Source organism: Pteropus medius, unplaced genomic scaffold (genome assembly GCF_902729225.1).
Source record: "Pteropus medius unplaced genomic scaffold, Ma_sr-lr_union100, whole genome shotgun sequence".
NCBI classification, from domain to species: Eukaryota; Metazoa; Chordata; class Mammalia; order Chiroptera; family Pteropodidae; genus Pteropus; species Pteropus medius.
Window position 1 is genome coordinate 813,653 of NW_024349519.1, and position 16,515 is coordinate 830,167.

Below are 16,515 nucleotides of genomic sequence, written 5' to 3' on the forward strand. Positions count from 1 at the left end.
CAAAACCAGGCCAGCTCTGTTCCTAACATACTCAGTTATGCCCAGCTCTGGTTCTGGGTCTGCACATGGTCTCCTCTTCATGCCATTTCTCCCCCAAGGTGTGTTGGGAGCAGCAGCTGCGTCCAGGAGGCCCAGGACCCCCGGCCGCTCCACCCCCAGTGTTGGATGCCCTGTCCCCATTCCTTCGAAAGAAAGCCCAGATCCTGGAGGTGCTGAGAGCCCTGGAAGAGACTGACCCCTTGCTTCTGTGCTCACCTGCTGCCCCCTGGCGGCCTCCATGCGAGGGTCCTGGCTCTCCAGAGCCCATCAATGGCGAGCTGTGTGGCCCACCCCAGGCAGAACCCTCACCCTGGGCCCCCTACCTGCTACTAGGCCCTAGTAGTCTGGGAGGCCTACTGCACTGGGAGCACCTTTTAGGGGGCCCAGGGGAGGAAGAGGGTTCTGGGCGGCTCTGGGGCCCTGCTAGGGGCTCCCCCCAAGCCCAGGGTACCAGCTCTGGCCCACCCTGTGCCCCAGGCAGCAGCAGCTCCTCCTCTTCTGATGAGGCAGGTGACCCCAATGAGGCACCCAGCCCCGACTCCCTGCTCGGGGCCCTAGCCCGAAAACAGTTGAACCTGGGTCAGCTCCTTGAGGACACAGAATCATACCTACAGGCCTTCCTGGCTGGGGCTGCAGGCCCACTCAACGGGGACCACCCAGGTCTTGGGCAGCCATCCTCTCCAGACCAGAGGCCCCCACAGCTGCCCAAGTCCAAAGGCCTCCCCAAGTCACCTTGGGGTGGGGGTATCCCAGAGGCTCACAGGCCAGGCTTTGGTGCTACCTCAGAGAGCCAGGGGCCCCTCCCCTTCCTCAGCATGTTTGTGGGTGCGGGGGATGCCTCCCTGGGCTCACGACCTGGCCACCCCCACTCTTCATCTCAGGTGAAAAGCAAGCTCCAAATTGGCCCCACTTCTCCCGGAGAAGCCCAGGGACCCCTTCTGCCCTCTCCAGCCAGAGGTCTCAAGTTCCTAAAGCTGCCTCCAGCCTCGGAAAAGGTCCCTAGCCCAGGAGGCCCCCAGCTCAGCCCCCAGTTCCCCCGAAACTCGCGAATCCCCTGCCGGAACAGTGGCTCCGATGGCAGCCCCTCCCCACTGCTGACCCGCAGGGGCCTGGGGGGAGGAGAGCTGTCCCCAGAAGGAGCCCAGGGCCTGCCCACCAGCCCTTCACCCTGCCCCACAACCCCAGACTCTACACAACTCCGACCTCCCCAGCCACCCTTGTCCACCTCCACACTGTCCCCAGGACCAGTGGTGTCTCCCTGCTTCGAGAACATCCTGGACCTTTCCCGGAGCACCTTTAGGGGGCCTTCCCCAGAGCCACCTCCATCCCCACTGCAGGTGCCCACCTACCCACAACTAACTCTAGAGGTGCCGCAGGCCCCTGAGGTCCTCAGAAGCCCCGGAGTTTCCCCTAGCCCTTGCCTCCCAGAATCCTGCCCCTATGGGAGTCCCCAGGAGAAGAGTTTGGACAAGGCAGGCTCAGAGTCTCCCCATCCTGGCCGCAGGACCCCAAGCAGCTCATCCAAGAAGCCCAGCCAGGGGGCAGGGCGGCGACCTGGGGATCCTGGCTATACACCTCTGAGGGACAGACTGGCAGCCCTGGGGAAACTGAAGACTGGCTCTGAAGGGTCCCAGGGCCCAGAGAAGAATGGGGTGCCAGTCAAGCCTGGCACCGAGAAGGCACGGGGAGCAGGAAAGTCAGGGGAGAGCACTGGAGACATGGCATCCCCCACCCCCAGGCCCCCTGAACAGTCAGAAGCCAAGGGTGCCCTGCGGGGGGCAGTGGCCTTGGGCACGAGCAGCCTGAAGCAGCAGGACCCTGGGCTCCTGGGGGACCCAGGGGCCAGAGTCTACTCCTCCCACTCCATGGGGGCCCGGGTGGACCTGGAACCTGTCTCACCAAGGAGTTGCCTCACCAAAGTGGAGCTGGCCAAGAGCCGGCTGGCAGGGGCCCTGTGTCCCCAGGTACCCCGCACCCCTGCCAAAGTGCCAACCTCAGCACCTAGCCTGGGCAAGCCCAATAAGAGTCCCCACGGCAGCCCGACCAAGCTACCTTCCAAGTCACCTACCAAGGCGGTGCCCCGACCTGTGGCCTCGCCAGCTACCAAGGAGCCCCCCAAGCCTGATAAGGGGAAGGGCCCACCTTGGGCAGACTGCGGCAGCACCACAGCTCAGCCCTCACCCTCAGCACCAGGACCCACTGACCCAAGCCAGGGGCCTGAGGGGCGTGCCCCACATTCGGCTATTGAGGAGAAGGTGATGAAGGGCATTGAGGAGAATGTGCTGCGGCTCCAGGGCCAGGAGCGGGCACCAGGCACTGAGGCCAAGCACCGCAACGCCAGCAGCATCGCCAGCTGGTTTGGCCTTAAGAAGAGCAAGCTGCCAGCACTGAACCGCCGCACAGAGGCCACCAAGAGCAAGGAAGGGGCCGGCGGGGGCTCCCCACTTCGGAAAGAGGTCAAGGTGGAAGCCCGGAAGCTGGAAGCCGAGAGCCTCAACATCTCCAAGCTGATGGCTAAGGCAGAAGACCTGCGTCGGGCTTTGGAGGAGGAGAAGGCCTACCTGAGCAGCAGGGCCCGGCCACGGGCTGGGGGACCAGCACCAGGGCCCAGTGCAGGGCTGGGGCAGGTCCAGGGCCAGCTGGCTGGTATGTACCAGGGCGCAGACACCTTCATGCAGCAGCTACTCAACAGGTGAGAGCCTAGGACAAGTTACCAGGTGATCGATAACGGGAGTACATACCAGGGACTGTGCTGGGACTGCCTGTCCTGGGAGCTTGGGCTTCACAGAGGTTAAAAGGGGTTGGGGGGGTCAAGAAAATGCCACCAAAGGATCTAGGGGTTAGTGGCTTGACTGAGGAAAGATGGATTTATGCCTTGCTCTCCACCTCTCGCTGTCTGACGTCAGACTTGTAAGACCCAGTTAATCATTTGGGGAGAGTGAACAGTCCACACTTTCCTGAATTGTCTCCTGTGTCTGATGAGGCAGCCTGTCTAAGTGCCTGCACATAGTAGTCAAGGGAATATTGGTTCCTAACCATGGCCTGATGAAGTTCTTCCTCTGGGGTTTTCCATCCTGTAGAACAAGGAGGATCCCCTTAGGCCTATCTTGCCCTTTGGCACCTGCTGCAGACCCAGCAATGGGAGCTGTGGTTTAGAGAAGGGGCTACCCCATCTTGGGTTTGCTCTGTCTGGACCAGATAAGGCAGAATGTCCACAGGAATTGGGCCACAGGTAGGGTGTGATTTGGACAGCAAGTATGCTCTAAAGTTTAGCTGGGGAAAGCAAGTGTGCCTTCTGTGGGCTAGAACGTGACCCGTTCTGCCGTCTACTTGCCAACACTATCAAATGATCTCTAGGTGTGACCCTGCATAGCTTCGATGAGTTCTCCCATCTTCCCTAACCCTGCTGTTCCTCTGTGATTTTCTCTAGAGTCTCTGACTGTTCTCAGTGTCAGGCGGGGTTGCTGGGGCCAACCACCAGGGATATGTCCCCTTCCCCAGGGGCAGAGGGTCGTGGGTTCCTCACTAGGCCCACACCTTTTGGAGGGAGCAAAGCCAGAACGACCTGGGCCTAGGCTTTCCTCACCCCTATCTGCAATGCTGCCTCTAGGGTAGATGGCAAGGAGCTGCCACCCAAGAGCTGGCGGGAACCCAAAACTGAGTATGGTGACTTCCAGCCAGTGTCCTCTGACCCCAAGAACCCCTGGTCAGCCTGTGGACCCCGAAATGGCTTGGTGGGCCCTCTTCAGGGCTGTGGAAAACCCTCTGGAAAGGTAGGTTCTTGGGATGGGGCCTGGGTGGAAGGCTGGCCCTGTGGCCCTGCTTGATCTCTTACCCCTGGAGGTCTCCACTCCTTGGGGCCTGGGAGCTGCCAGATGCACTCCCGGTCTCTGAGGGGTCTGGGGTGGGGAGAGAGCCTCCTGAGGGCTGGCAGGCTGCAGGCACTCCGATCCATACTCCAGGTTTCTTAATGGCAGTGTTTGGGAGGGCTTTGTGTTGGGGGAGGAATGGGCTCAGAGGTCTCCTGTTCCCCACACAGCTGAGCAGCGAGCCAGGGAGGCGGGAAGAGATGCCCTCGGAGGACAGCCTGGCTGAGCCAGTGCCTACTTCACACTTCACAGGTCAGCAGGGTCAAGGGCCAGGGATGGGACTTGATTCTCACCCGCTGCTCACTTTACTTCTTTCTTCCTGTCACTGCAGCAGTTGCCAGGCCCTGAGTGCCATTTTGGTGCCAAGCACCAGGTGGGCACTGGGGCTGCACAGAAATCCCTTCGTTCCCTAAAAGGGTACCTGTCCCCCGTTCCCCAAGCCTAGGGAAGGTGGGACAACTGGGCCTGTTGGGCCTGAAGGGCCCCTGACCAGGGGTAGAGCCTGAGCTGGGGCAGGAAGCTGGAAAGAGGAGACAATTGCAGCTTCACATTTGTGACTTACCCTCCCCTCCCCAGCCTGCAGCTCCTTGACTCGAACCCTGGACAGTGGCATTGGGACCTTTCCGCCCCCAGACCATGGCAGTAGTGGCACCCCCAGCAAGAATCCTCCCAAGACCAAGTCTTGGCTGGACCCCCCACCCGGAGTTCCCAGTTGACCCCCACCCCTCACCAAAGTCCCCCGCCGTGCCCACACGTTGGAGCGTGAGGTGCCAGGCATAGAAGAACTGCTGGTGAGCGGGCGGCACCCCAGCATGCCAGCCTTCCCTGCACTGCTCACTGCTGCTCCTAGCCACCGGGGCCATCAGACCTGTCCTGATGGTGAGTGTCCAGGCAGGTGGGTGGGCCGTCCGCAGAGCTTCACCCACCACTACCTACCTTCCCCTTGTCACCACATAGATCCCTGTGAAGACCCAGGCCCTCCCCCTCCTGTCCAGCTGGCCAAGAACTGGACTTTCCCCAACTCAAAGGCAGCTGGTGGCTCTGCCGACCCTTTCCTGTGCCCATCCCGACAATTGGAGGGGCTGCCCAGGACTCCCATGGTGAGCATGGCCAAAGGGGAGAGGGGATGGGACTGGAGGGCAAGGTGAATGAAGGGGAGACCAGTATGCTCTCAAGTCTCCAGTCAGGTACAGTCCTGTAAGGGAGGAGGATTGAGAGGACACAGCCCCTTGGATGCCCCTCTAGGCCGCCCACCCACCTCCCTCAGTCCCCTTTTGAGGAGAGGGTTTCTCTCCTTCCCCAGAACCCTGGTGGGACCTGCTCAGTCATGCCTCCAGCCTACTTCCTCTGAGTGCCCCACCTCAGTGGGCCCCATCTGCGGAGCTCACATCCCAAGGGCAGAGCCCCATCTGGGGCAGAGCCCAATGCCTTTCAGACTGAAAGCGAGAGGAGCTTCTCCCTGAGCTGTTTTTCCTTTTCCAGGACCTGCCCGTGGACCGGAAACGGAACCTGGAGCCGAGCCGCCCAGCCCCTACGCCCCAGGGCCCAGCATTTGGGGGTAGCCGCACCCCCAGCACATCAGACATGGGCGAGGAAGGCAGAGTGGCCAGCGGAGGTCCCCCAGGGCTGGAAACCTCAGAGTCTCTCAGCGACTCACTCTATGACTCACTCTCCTCCTGTGGGAGTCAGGGTTGAGGGGCTGCGCCATGGCCCGCCTCTGGAGCTGGGGACCATAGACTGGACTGGCTTCCCTCAGGCCCCGCCCCTGGGGGTCAGTGGGGCTCCTCCCTGAAGGGACCAAGGAGACAAATGGATAAAAAAGTGGAGGGAGTCCCTGCACACCCCACTGCCCACCGCTGCTGTGGAGGAGATGACCGCTCTCAGCTCAGGGAGAGGCCCCACCTGTGGTCCCTCCTCTCACCCAGAGTAAGGCTCTTCCTCCAAGGGACTGGGTTTCCGGGCTGCTGTGTCCCAGCCCGAGCTCCTACTTCAGGCTGAGCCATCTTGTGGTGCTGGGCGTCCTGCCCGCCAGCTGTGCCATCTCCACCCAACCTGGCTGCTCCCTGCCCCAGGCCCCCACGGGGCCAGCCCGGGGGCCCTGTTCTGGTGGAGTTTGGGGGCGAGGGGCCAAGTTGCCTTCTCTCTCTGTCTGCCCTGGTCCTCCCTGCTGTCTGGATGGTGCTGCCCCACCCCCATGTCTTTGGGGTACATTTGTCTTTTTTTGTTTTTTTATATTAATGCTCCAGGCCCGGTCCCTACCACCACCACGCCCCAGTCCCCGCACTGCGGTTAACTTATCTGTTGTGATAAATATGGCTGCTCTGCTTCCAGCCTCTGCTTCTGCAGTATCCCTAATAAAATGTGGAGGCCCCTCCCTGCCCCTGACTCGGCTTGTTCTGTGAGAGGACTCAGGTGGACAGGTGGATGGAGACTGGGCACCTGGGTGCGAGTGAGACTCTGTCCCAGGCACCCTTATGAGGCAGCCCCGCTACCAGAGGAGCTGGCTAGAGTCACCTAGAAGGTAACTAAGGATTGAGGAATTGGGGCCTGCTTAGGCCCAGAATGGTGCCTAGGTTGGGGAGATTCTCTTGACCCACGGCTTGGACAGGGCAGAAAGCGGGGCTGCCCTGTGCGTGCGGATGGTGGCCGTGGACATGCACTTAAAACCCCCGTACGTACCAGGTGGGGTGGGACCTGAAAACTGAGCTTCAGAGGCTGGAGGGTAGGCATATTTGAGTGTATAGCCTGTTGCCATGAAGCGAGGCACAACTGAGTCTCAAACTGTTGCTACTTTCTGATTTCTACTCAGAACTTGAGCTTTCCCTGGATCTTCTTGCCCCAATTTCTACCTCGTTTCAACCAGACATTCCCATGGCTCTCAGAGTCTCATTTTAGGATGGGGAGGCCAGGAATGGAGCTGTGTGGAAGGGTCTGGACTTCCACGTTTCAGATGCTTCACATGGCATGAGAAGACCAGGGGGTGGTTTAGGCCCTCCAGCCTTTGGATTTCCTTTTGGGCATGCAGCTGGGCAGTGAGCTGAAGGTGAAGCAGGTGGCAGCCAGCTCATCTCATTGGCTCGCTGAATTGGGCCTAGGAAGGCCCCCTTCCTGCCCGTGTTGCAAGGTGGGGGATGACTTGTCTGGAGCTCACACCAGACATAGCCTACACTTGCCGCCTCCCCATGGCGTACAGTCTGGAAGCCACCTGAGCAGCATGCATGCTTGGCACCCCAAGCACTGTGGCTGGGACTCTGGACAGTTCATTGTGGGCGTGAGGACCCTGTAGTAGACACATGATCTGTGTCGACACCACAGGCTTGCTGAGCCGAGGTCAGGGAGTAGTGCTGGGCCCTGTCACAACTTATTTATACCGTCGGACTCTCTTATGCTCTGAGTAGTCTAAAGATGGTTGGGGGTGAGAAGGGTGTCAGCACCTCCCTTTATACTAGCTCCTTCCAACAGTGTCTCCAGCTCCCCAAAGCTCCAGAAAGTGGGGGCGGGGGGAACCCTCCCATTAAAATAAAACACCCACCATGCTGCCAGCCTCCTGATCCCTAACTTCTACCATAGCCCTGCTGGGGGAAGCGCCATCATCCTCATTTCACAGATGAAGATATTGAGTCTTGAAAACATTCAATGGCTTCCCAGGGCTGAGAAGTGATGGAGAGAGTAGTTCCTTTCTGGGTGTGTAGCTTTGCTTTCTTCTGCCTGGACTTCTCTTCTCTTCCCCTTTTAGCCTGCGGATCACCCCTGATGGGCAGGGGTGAGAGCACTGGACTGGAAGTCAAGAGTCAGCCACACAGTCTGGTTTTATGGGGAAAGTTGCATTTCTTCTCCAGGCCTTGGTTTTCCTTACCTATGGAGTATTAGAAGATTGGGCGAGACCAGCTGTTCCCATCAGCCAGACTTTCTCCTTAGCTCTCTGCTTCTGTTCCTAGCCCCTCCCCCACCCTGGCCTCTCTCTCTCGTTTCCCTTAGTTGATGTCATCATGAAAGAAATGAACGAGACTTAGAAAAGGGTCAAGTCAGATGTCGATTTTCTTTAAGTGTCAAGATCCCATTTTCTTCCATCTTTTACTTTCAGGTTTCTCTCCCACCATCCCTTCTGCTTTGATGGTCTTAAGTATGGTATCATCAAGTTACAAATCTCTTTAAAAAAAGCCTCTTGCCAGGTGGGCTCGAAGAAGTCTATATCCTTCTACTAACTTACTATTTCTTGGTTTTTCAAGCCCTTTTCTCTGTTTGTACCTGATAGATTGCCTCATTTTCTTGTTAGAACAGAATTGTTTGCCTGCAGGATATTTACCATATTTCTTTTCTGGGAAGGAGCTTGGCATGGTGGGTTTGACTTTGGACTTCACTTCTTAAAAGCTAAGACCAAAGGGTCTATCTGTTTATGTCACCAGGGTCTGGTCAGTCTGCTACCAGGCTCTGTTCTCCAGTGTCTGAGAATGCAAGGTGGTACCTTGGTCCATGGGGCGGTATGGGCTGACTGGGGAAATGTCTGTCAGTCACCACAGCAAGGTAGCATTAACTACACCTGGCACGTGGAGCCAGCCCTTTCCTGCTAACTGTTCCAAGGTGAGCAGCTCTTGTTCCTAAATCTTCTCCCACCCCCATTATGCTGCTAAGGGTGATGGGCTCAGGTGAGCCACCCCACAGCTCACATAACTGTGTGCACCCTCTACACAGACCGAATAGTCCATCTGAAGTAATTCTGACTCACACAGGTGAGTCAGACACTCCTGAGAAACCAATTTCTTCTTGTACTTTAAGGAACGGTTTTGCTAAAAGACCACTAGATCCTCACTATGACAGAACATTTTATATCTGAGTTTGCAATGTCTGCTTGCAGGATTAAAGTGGCCTCATTGCTTTCTCCATGAACAATGGGTCAATATTTGCCTCAACATTCAGTATGACCCTTTCTGTTGGAGTTCTTGAACAAAAGAAGCCAGAGCTGCCAGACCCCCCTTAACCCTGCCGAATGGCATCAAGGCATCAGCAAAAGACTATGAAAAGATTTCAGGTTCCACCTCACTGCTCGCCCCGCCTTTTGTAGGAATATCTGAAAATCTTAGCTGAGGTATTCTCTGGGTTGCCAGTGGTTATTTTCTTCTTTACCCTTTTATAGATTTTCTACAGAGTATGTTTTCTTTTATAAAAAAAAAAAAGTTTAAAAAAAGAAATAATCATGGTTTACAGAAAACTCTAGGTATAAACCCCATTCTATAATCCTGTGTGAGTTAATTCTAGCATATAAATAAATTTTTTAAAGACATGCAAAATTGAAGTAAATACAGTTGAGCATTTGTGTGATACTGGGGTGGGGAAGAACTCATGCAAATTATAAAAGTGCATGTTCATAGTTTCTTAAAAAGGTAATTGAAATTGAATAGAATGTTATCCAAGGAAGAGGAAGAGTATTTTATACTTCAACTCCCATTCTCGCTCCCCAGACATAATTCGAGTTGATTGGTAAACCTTTCAAATCATTTTTTAAATACACATGGCTTGTTCAGACTGACTTTTTATTAGACTTTGAGGTTATCCTACAGTTACTGATCTGCTTCTTGTAGCACTGACTATGTCTTGAAGCTTTTCCCAAAGCCCATGAAGCTCCATTCTCATGTCTTTGAGTGTATAGATGTTCCATGTTTTTGCCATTACAAGCAGTGCTGCAGTGAAAATTGCATATGTGTCTTTGGCCGCTTGTGTATCTCCATAGATAAAATTCTATAAATGGAATTGCTGGGTCATACGATATGCTTAATTTAAATGTTTTATAGACATTAACAAATTGCACTTCAACAATGTATAAGAAGGACTACCTTCCACATCACTGAATATTATCAAACTTTTTGTTCTTAGCTAATTTGGTAGGAGTAAGTGATCATGTAGTTTGTAGCCCAGTGTAGTGACTTTGGTATTTACTCAAAGTGATAAGAGTGATAAGAATAAACTGTAGAAGACAAGTATGGAAGCAAACCAGTAAGGAGGCCTCTTGGGTAACTCTAGTGAGAGATGGCGGCGACTTGTTCTGGGGTGGAGGCTCTATAGGCGACAAGATTTGCTGATGTAGTGGATGTGAGGAGGAGTCAAGGACAACTCCAAGGTGTTTGGAGCAACTGGTAGGAAGAAGTTGCCATTAACTGATATGAGGAAGACCGTGGATAGAGCAAACTTGGGGGAGGGAAGATCAGGAGTTAAATGTTGGACATGATAACTTGAGATATCTATTTGACAATATCCAATGGCAAATGTGGAGTAAGCAGCTGGTTATAGAAGTCCAGAGTTTAGAAAAGAAGCCTGGGCTGGAGATAATAAAGCATAGTAAGTCATTAGCATATGGGTGTTATTTAAAGCCAGGGGACTGGATGAAGTCAGTAAGGGAGTAAGAAGAGGAAAACTGTGAGTCCTAAACCCTGGGATACTCCATTTCTTTAGGGGCAGAGGAAACGAAGAAGAAACAGCGCAGGAGACCAAAAAGATGGTACCGAGAGACTGTGAGGAATATAAGCGAAGGGAATATTTCAGGAAAGATTAATCAGAGTCGAATTCTGCTGATGTGTCTGCCAAGATGAGGATTGACAACTGCCTTTTGGATTTAGCAACATGGAGATCATTGGTGACATTAACAAGAGCAGTGATGGAAATGAAAGCTGTTTGGAGTGGTTCAAGAAAAAATGGGAAAAGAAGAATTGGAATACAGACAACTCTTCTAAGGAATAAGGGAGAAGAGAGCAGGAGAGGGGAGTGGGGTCAATAAATTAGATTTTTAATATTTTAAGTCCTATTTTCGAATCTCAAACTTACATAAATGTTTCAAGTATAATATAAATAATTTTCTCCTAAACTATTTGAGAGTAAGTTGCCAACTTGATACTCCATCACCCCAATACTTCAGTGTTTATTTCCTACAAATAAGAGCATTTTCATGTACCCCAATACGATCATCAAAATCAGGAATCTGCAGACCATATTCAATTTTCACCAGTTGTACAAATAATGTCCCTTAGCTGATTCAAAAATCACACATTGCATTTTGTTGTCATATTTCTTTAGTCTCCTTCAATCGGGAATAATTCTTCGATCTATCCTTGACTTCTATGACCTTGACACTTTTAAACTTTACAGGCCATGATTTCTATTTGACTCATTACTAAGGACGTTCATTTTCATTTCTTAAATTGGTGTTTGCTAGGCTTCTCTATTATACATTTACTATTCTTCCCTTTATAATTAACAAAAACATTGTGAGGAGGTATTTTGAAACTATGTAAATATTTCATTTTCATCAAACTATTTATTATACACTTATTTATGTCAGTATGGACTCATGGTTTCCTATTTTAGTCAACGGTTTATAATCCACTACTACCATTATTTACTTTGATGCTCAAATTCTCCACGATTTGGCCAGTAGGAGTTCCTTCAAGCTGGCTTCTGTCTTTCTGACAAATCCTTATCATTCTTTGAGGACGTACTTTCTGGCATAATGTAACATGCCTGAGATTCATCTTGGACTTTCCCCAACCCAGCCCTGGAATCAGCTAAAGACATCCTGGTTTCTTTTAGTGGGAAATTATATTTAGAAACCAGAATCTGGGCATCAGGTATGCTCATTACTATTGGGGAATTGCTGCTCCCAGGCCCTAAAAGAGGGTTTCTTAAAGATAAAAGAAATTAAAGCATTTTTTTACATTTATGGAAATGATACAATAGAGAAAATGTGGGGATGCAGGAGGAAGAAGAGAGAATTTGGGGGCTCTCATGCACAAGTGGCCTTAAGCAGCATCTATGGGTACAGGAAGGAGGAAGGCATGAGACAGGTAATTGGGGGTCTGTGGTAGTATCTACCTATAGAATTATTCTTCTGATTGCTTTTATTTTCTCAAGGAAATAATCAAGGTCATCAGATAAAAGAAAGGATGGGAGACAGAGGTATTGGAGTTTTGAGAAGAGAGGAGATAGTATGAGAGTCATCTGGCAGCTCAAAAGGATAACTAGACAGGGAATCTGGTAGGATTACCACACAGCATGAAGGGTCCACTTGAGGTGATTAAAAATTTAAAAAGTGGGACGTATTAACATGAATATATTGGGAATTTTTCTCCTGCCATGTTAGGTGCTGAATAGGCAACAAGTTGGTTGAGCCAGGGCTGCCAATTTACCAAATGAATGAAATAAAGGATAGGGAGAGGCAAGGGAAATTGAAGGTGTACGCAAGGAAGTGGTTCTATCACTTGGCTATGGGCTTTACACTGGATAAATAAAAAAGAGAATAGAGGACAGAGTCATGAGAACGGAGAATCAATAGGTTGTAGGTCCTGGTAGGCACAAAGGAATTTTGGAGACAGAGTACTAGTGGGAATGAGCAGGAAAGATGTTGGGAAGAAATGAGGTGGTGGTCAGAGGTTGGGATGCATGCAACTGAGATTATGGGTGGTGTTATGGGTCGAATTGTGTCCCCTCTCCCCAAAAAGAGTTGAAGTCCTCACCCCAGGACCTCAGGATGTGACCTTATTTGGAAAGAGGGTCTGTACAGAAGTAGCCAAGTTAAAATGGGTCATTTGGGTGGGTACTAATCCAATACGATTGGTGTCCTTATAAAAGTAGAAAATTGGACCAGGACAGACATGCACACCGGGAGAACGCCATGTAAAGATGAAGACAGATATCGGAGTGATGCATCTACAACCCAAGGAATGCCAAGGATTGCTAGCGAACCACTGGAAGTTAGAGGAAAGGCCTGGAACAGATTATCCTTCACAGCCCTCAGAAGGAGCCAACCCCGCCAACCCCTCGATCTTAGACTTCTAACTTCCCAAACTGTGAGACAATAAATTTGTTGTTTAAGCCACGCAGTCTGTCGTACTTTGTTAAGGCAGCCTTGGGACACTAATACAGAGGGGTTCCAGTTATCCATAATGACAAGGACCAGAGAATGCCATGGAAGTGAGTGGCTCAGATAAGATATAAGACAGAGCGAGGCAAGGTGAGGTTATTGGAGGAGAAGAGATCATGGAACTGAGAGGCCAGGGTATTGAAAGGATTATCAGTATGGATATTGAATCTCCAAGAATTAGAACAAAATTAGTATCAGAGGGAGTGATAGAGAGGCAGGAGACAAACTCTTCAAGAAACTAGAGTAAGTAGCCAGGGGCTAATAAATAAGAGGAAAAGAGAGGCAGAGTGGGTGGTATAGTCTGTTGACATGAGACTCAAAGCTGAGGGACTTTAGGGAAGAACAGTCTGTAAGTAGCACTGAAGAGCAAGGAGGGTGCCCACACACTTCTGGTAGGAACCATCCAGACCCCACACACTCCCTGGCACATGGGCAGAGGGAGAGAAAGCAGCGTTCACCTGAACAGGCTGCAGGGAGAGCAGCGTCCTTAGGGAAAGCTGAGAGGGCAAAGGGACATTCAAAGAAGCTACATCCACAGAGACTTTGCTGATGAAGAGCTGTGAGCTCTAGGGCCCAGCGGAAGGGTTTCAAGAGATGAGAACAGAGTAAGGAATGTGCTGAGGATCAGAGTGGTCATCACACAACCATGGGAACAGCTACAAAAGATGGGGGCCATGTTTACCAATTTGCTACAAAGGGGCTCTTTTCACTTTACCCTTTTGTAGTTTTTGAATTTCGTACAACGTGGATGGAGAAAGTGGTGAAGATGTGCAATGGTCACTGTAGATAGAGGAGAGGGACCGGGCTAAGCACAAATCAAGGATTTTCAAAGGAGCCTGGAGCCCAGTGGAAACAAAAGAGCAGGAATGTCCAGTGGCACCAATCTGCAAGACAGTGGGATTTTTGTGGTTGCTGTTTCTTTTCTTAGAAGGATATAGAGGTCTGGTTCTAAAACTAGAGAAGAAAGATTGGGGATTAGTGCTAGGGTGGCGAGTGAGGTCATATACCCTAGGCTCCAGCTCGAGCAAAAATAATAATGATAATTCTATATAAGAGCAAACACACGTACAGCATGTACAGTGTGCCAGGCACTGTTCTAAGTGCTTAAATATATTAACTCAGTTAATCCTCACCACAGTCTTTTTAGGTTAACTATTACTGTGCTCCTCATTTTAATATGAGCGAGTAAGACTCAGATTGCTCAAGTAAATTGTCCATGATAAAGCTTGTCTGTGGAAGAGCTGTGATTCAAACCCAGGCAGTTCAGCTCCAGAGTCTGCATTCAAAATCACAACAAAGGAGAGGTGATGCTGGGAGAGTATTGAAAGGAGCAGGATAAAGTAGGTCTGTGTTTGGGGTAAGGGGCTCGGCTGGGCTTTCAGTGCAACCAAAGTGCAGGTGAGAAGGAGACAGAGGACGTGAGAGATGGAAAGATGTGGGTTGCGGTCTGAAAGTAGAAGTCTAGACTTTTGTATCAGATGCAGCTGGCTGAAATGAGGTGGAGGTGAAAGTCACTGGAGAGGTGAAGATCAGGGAGCAGGGGAGCTGAGTGGTGCAGGACCACTTGTCCCAATGTGACAAGGACATGGAGGAAGAGGACGACTGGAGACAGGTCCCTGATAAATGCCGTGAATGTTTCCTGCAAGAGAGTGAGTAGAAAAGGCTGAGTCTGGGCAGAGGGCAACTGGGGCCTAAGACTCCAGAAGCCATTAAGAAATCGGGTTTCAGCAGTTGACTCGTGTAGAAGCCAACAGGGTAGCACTAGGGGCCTTTTCTAAGGCAGGAGCATCCAAAGAATTATTTAAAAATCGCATATTAAAGTTTGCCACACATATTCTTTGTTTGCGATTTTTTACACTCAAAAAAAGAAAAATTTCGTACAGACAGTTGGAAAAATAGATTGCCACCAGGTGGTGCGATGGCGGCAGCTCCCTTCCGAGAGGTTTGCAGGCCTGAACTGCCACCTTGTGGTAAGAAGGGGAAATACAGGGTGCCTTCCCTTCACCGTTTGAGACCCACGCTCGGAATTCCTGGCTACCATCTCCGTACACCTACATGCGTTGCACGAAGTACAGAGAATATGAATATGTGGACTTAGACAGACAGGAACTCTTTCTCGTTCATATCCGTTTTCCCAGGAACCAACCCTCCCAATCCGGCCTCCCAGCTTGGCATTGTGGTGGGCGCTGTTCCTACAGCCAATCCCAAGGTAGGCAAGGTTGACGAGAGAGCAGGAGGGACTCTGGGCTGGGTTTACCTCTCTCCCTGACCCTCTGAAGCCAGGACACGTCAGGACACGACCTTCCTCCCTGCCCCAGGCCTCCCCTTTCATCCCTTCAGTTCCCCACGCTGTTGCTTATGCAACATACATTCGTTGTGGACCTAGTAGGTATGAAGCACTAAGCTAGATAAATACCCAATAATGCAATTGCTGGGTTTATGGTTAATATGTTTAATTTTATAAGAAACTGCCAAATTGTTTTTTCGGGTTATACCATTATTATCTCACCACTGACAATGTATGAGGGATCTGGTTGCTCCACATTCTCATTAGTACTTGGTGTTATCACTAAAAATTTTTTTAGCCATTCTAGTAGGTGTATAGTGGTTTTGCTCTCACTTTAATTTGCATTTGCCTAGTATCTAATGATGTTTAACATCTTTTCATGTGCTTATTTGCCATTTGTATATCCTCCGGTGCAGTGTCTGTTCAAGGAGTTGACTACTCACTTTTGTGGTTTTAAAATGTTCCAAATCATCTACTTCTTTCCCATTCCCTCCAGCTTCAGAGTCCTATGCAAAAGCCTCCTAGCATCTGCATGGAAGTCCCCCACGATTGTATTCTCGACATGTCCAAAGCCAGAACTACCATCCAACTCCCAATCCTGGACCTCCCCAATGGAAGAACTAACATTTAGAGGTTTAACTAAACACTATTCTAAGTGCTTTATATATTTTCATTGACTTAAACCTCACAATAACCCTATGAGGTAAGTACTGTTTTTACCTCCACATTGCACATGGGCAAATGAGGCACAGAAAGGTTGAGTAATTTGCTCAAGTTTACACAGCTGTTAAGTGGCTGGTAGGAACCATCCAGACTTCTGAGAGACACCCACCCTTGAGTCTTCTGCCTTATTTCCTCACATCTATTCAATCACTAAAGCTTGGACATTTTACCTTCTGAATATATTACTCTGTTGTCTTTCCTCCTATCCTTACAACTACTGCTCTATTTCAGACTGTCTTTTCTTTTGCCTGGACCAGGGTAAGTATACCCTCCTCCCACCTTTTTTTACTGTCTATTATAGAAAATTTCAACCATACAAAAAAGTAGAGAGAATAGGACAATGAATAGTCTATTGTCTAGCTACAACCAATATAGACTCATGACCATTCACTTCGCCTATACCCTCCACTCTGTTGCCACCCAACTGTATTATTTTGAAGCAAATCTCAGCATATTATTTATTGCATTTATAAATATTTCAGTATGCATCTCTAAAAGATAACTTTTAAAGAACAATCAACGATAATATTATTAGCATTATTTCTTTAAATCATCAACTAGTCAGTGTCGGTACTATTTATTGTTGTGTAATTTGGCAGTTTAAAACAATTAACATTTACTGTTGCTCAGAGTTTCTGTGGGTCAGGAATTCGGGAGTAGATTAACTAGGCAGTACTGGCTCAGAGTCT

General features: G+C 50.4%; 1 protein-coding gene across 1 annotated transcript in view; it reads left to right on the top strand.

Annotated features, from left to right (window-relative positions):
* The window catches only part of NCKAP5L (NCK associated protein 5 like), a 29,240-nt gene extending 22,947 nt beyond the window's left edge, over positions 1 to 6,293 (top strand). The window contains exons 8-13 of the mRNA XM_039882090.1: positions 99 to 2,731; positions 3,650 to 3,812; positions 4,079 to 4,160; positions 4,485 to 4,787; positions 4,866 to 5,008; positions 5,391 to 6,293. Coding sequence (XP_039738024.1) covers positions 99 to 2,731; positions 3,650 to 3,812; positions 4,079 to 4,160; positions 4,485 to 4,624 — 3,018 coding nt within the window. The 3' untranslated portion in view covers positions 4,625 to 4,787; positions 4,866 to 5,008; positions 5,391 to 6,293. The remainder of the gene's footprint in view (positions 1 to 98; positions 2,732 to 3,649; positions 3,813 to 4,078; positions 4,161 to 4,484; positions 4,788 to 4,865; positions 5,009 to 5,390) is intronic.
* The last annotated feature ends 10,222 nt before the right edge of the window (positions 6,294 to 16,515 follow it).